The 2,953-nt window shown below is 50.4% G+C and overlaps 1 protein-coding gene across 1 annotated transcript in view; it reads right to left on the bottom strand.

Moving 5' to 3' along the window:
• Positions 1-80: 80 nt before the first annotated feature.
• SLC25A30 (solute carrier family 25 member 30) overlaps positions 81-2,953 on the bottom strand; it is a 17,865-nt gene continuing 14,992 nt past the window's right edge. The window contains exons 7-8 of the mRNA XM_023521804.1: positions 2,529-2,609; positions 81-1,603 (exon numbers count right to left, since the gene is read on the bottom strand). Of these exons, the coding sequence (XP_023377572.1) occupies positions 1,562-1,603; positions 2,529-2,609 (123 nt within the window). The 3' untranslated portion in view covers positions 81-1,561. The remainder of the gene's footprint in view (positions 1,604-2,528; positions 2,610-2,953) is intronic.

Below are 2,953 nucleotides of genomic sequence, written 5' to 3'. Positions count from 1 at the left end.
GGGCACTGGGACTTCCCGTTTGTCTTTAAGCATTTAACACCTACTGGCCACTCGCCCCTCCTCTTTCTTCCTTCTCTTTGTAATGGGGGTCTGAGCTCTTACTTTTGGAAAAAAAAAAAAAAAAACAAACCTGTGTCCCTTCTATTGTGCTTCAAGGCAGGAAGCAGCACAGGGGCTGGACAAGTTCCCAGCACATCCTGCAGAAGCCTCAGCCTGGAGGCCAGGCCTCCGCAGCCACCCCCACTCCCTCCCACCCCCCACTCGTCAGTGTGTATCTGAGTTCTCCAAGGGAAGGACGGAAGGTACTCAAGCCCACATACTCCCATCCCTTTCCTGGGGCTGTCTTCTAGAAGTGTCAAGTTCCTGAGACTCACAGAGTCACTTTTATTTTGGAAAGAATAAGGTAAAGACAAGAAGGGAGAAGGAGAATGATTTCTCTTGTGCTGAGAAGATGTGGTACACCTCTTATCAGAGCCCAGATAAACAGGTGCAAGACTAAAGAAATCGCTTCTAAGATTTCATGCGAGTCTCTCCCATCCAAACTGATTAGGAAGTCCAAGACGGAATATTTTACCAAACGTGACTCGAACAAAAGTAAAAACTGGGAAATCTGGAAAAATCAACTCTGATACAGAGGCGACATTTTGCTACTGGATGCTGTGACATCTGACCCGACACAGCAGTCTCTTTCACAAAGGCCCCACTCAGAACTACAACGGGTGTCCCCGGAGCACGGACTTTGTCCCATGTCCACAGACTGTCCATCCTGAGATGACAGCTGTGGGACAGCACCAGCAACACACCTGTCCTGCAAGTCAAGCAGTAGCAACTACTATTTTCTTCATTTGACCCTCAACGCTGTTAGATGTTATCATCCCCGTTGACAGACTGGGAAATAAACTTCGCTAAAAGTCAGAGAGCAAACCGCAACGTGACCTAAGACGGAACCCACGCTGCCTGAAAGCCTCCCACCCACACACACCCACGGTGTCACACCACTGTGAGTTTAGACTTCAAACTTTGTAACAATTCCTCACAAAGGTCGAGTGTTCAGAGGCTTAATGTCACTTATTGTAAGTGAAATACGCTGCCAGAATAGGAAATTACAAAGCAGTGCAATGTTCCAGGGACCCGTCTCCTGCACTGTTGATACCTGTGGCAGGAAAGTCCAGGTCTCCACATGCGGAATTTCTTCAGCTGACAAGCAGCAAAGGACCCCTGACGACGTGTGGGGACAGTAAACCGTCCTGGGGGGGCCTGCCCCTCCTGCCCCCGAGGAGAGCACTGTGCAGTCCTTGGCCTTGCAGTTGCTTCGGCAGGAGGCGTGCGGTCCACGTCCCCTCTGCTGTCAAAGGTCACCGACGCTCAGGACTCGAGCTTGCACAACGCGGGGTGTCCACACCAAGGCGCGGCAGCCCGAGCAGCGTCATCCCTGGGTCCCACCTCAGGAGCCGGGAGGAGCCGAGCGGTGAGCAGCAGCGAGGAGCCGCGTGACACAGGAAGCTTTACTGTTGGAACTTAGCACTTGCAGAGGGGGGGTGTTTCATGCAGCCTGGACTTGTCACAAATCCAACTTCTTCAACTGCTCGTATGTCACAAAGAACTACAGTCATCAGTTAAGGCTGACAAAGAAAATGTCATCTCCCCCCCCAACGCATAAAAACAGACAGACCCACAAAGAGACCCTTGGCTAACAAATACGTCTGGGCAGACCACACGCCGTGAGCATGATGGAGTCACAGGGGCTCCATCCTGACCATCCCGGAAGATCACCCCGTGCCCCTTCCCGAGGGCAGCCGGGGACAAGAGCACAGCTGAGATGCACAGGCCCTGGCAGCAGCTCTGGGACTGCCCTGCGCGCCTAGCGTTTGCAACATCACTGGACTGGGAGGACCACAGAACGGTACATTCTGTGTGACAGAGAAACACTGCAAGCCCTGGGGAGCTGTCCTCAAGGGTGTCCGCAGGGCAGGCTCCCACGGGAGGGAGGCGCTGGGAGGGAGGGAGATGAGAGGACGTTGAAACCGAACCCCCTACCTTGTAATTCTGCCCCTTCCCGGCTAATCAACCGCCACTTCTCACTACCCGCCACTTTGGCAAACGGGAAATAGCACTGCTTGGCCAAATAATTCTAGAGCTAATTACTGTTTCTCCTTAGGCCCTCTCTAAAACAAAGATTCTAGAACACTGCTGCCAAACCACACCCTTCCCAGGGCGGCTGGGGATAGAAAGTCAACCCTGCCTCTCTCCGAAATCATACCTACTCCCATCTTTTAGAGCAGAATCTAAAGGTTTTTATTGCCACCACTACCTTTTAATGAGGTGTTACATCATTAAACCAAGATCCACAGTGCCTAGCCCAGACTTCGTACCTCCTGAAGAAGAAACTGAAGAGTTATTTCCTGACTCACGGGAACCTGCAAGAATAAAAAACTACTTCTAAATTATCTAATGACATGAGAGTTTATACAAACAACATTCTTTTTAGCTATACCTTTTTTCGAATCCACTGCAACAGAAGAGGATACAATGATATTCCAGGGACCAAGTCTCAACCAATTCGGCCAAAATCCTTTGTAAAGAGCAAAAAACCCTTCATTCTTCCATGTCTGTTATAAAAGGGGGAAAAGTTAATTTCCGACTTTCCAATGATGTCAAATGCATTAATAATAGTATCTGGACGCAACTGATCTGTTTTTCTTCAAAATAAAATCCTGTTCGGAAGGAGTGTCTAAGAAATCATTGCCCTCTGCCTCCTACCAACCACAGCGCAGGTGAAGACTAAGGCTCCACGCCAAACCACCCCACACCCAAAGCGGCCGAACAGCAGCCGGATGAATAAGAAAGGAGATCTGATTGCAGCCAGAGTCCTTCGTCTGATCTCCTTGACATTCGGCCCTCACAGCTCAGAAGGAAAGCAGCGAAGCGGTGGCGGTAAAGATGTCATTCAGAG

Source organism: Pteropus vampyrus, unplaced genomic scaffold (assembly GCF_000151845.1).
Source record: "Pteropus vampyrus isolate Shadow unplaced genomic scaffold, Pvam_2.0 Scaffold317, whole genome shotgun sequence".
NCBI classification, from domain to species: domain Eukaryota; kingdom Metazoa; phylum Chordata; class Mammalia; order Chiroptera; family Pteropodidae; genus Pteropus; species Pteropus vampyrus.
Note: the sequence above shows the minus strand (reverse complement) of the source record. Positions and strands in the feature narration are given on the sequence as shown.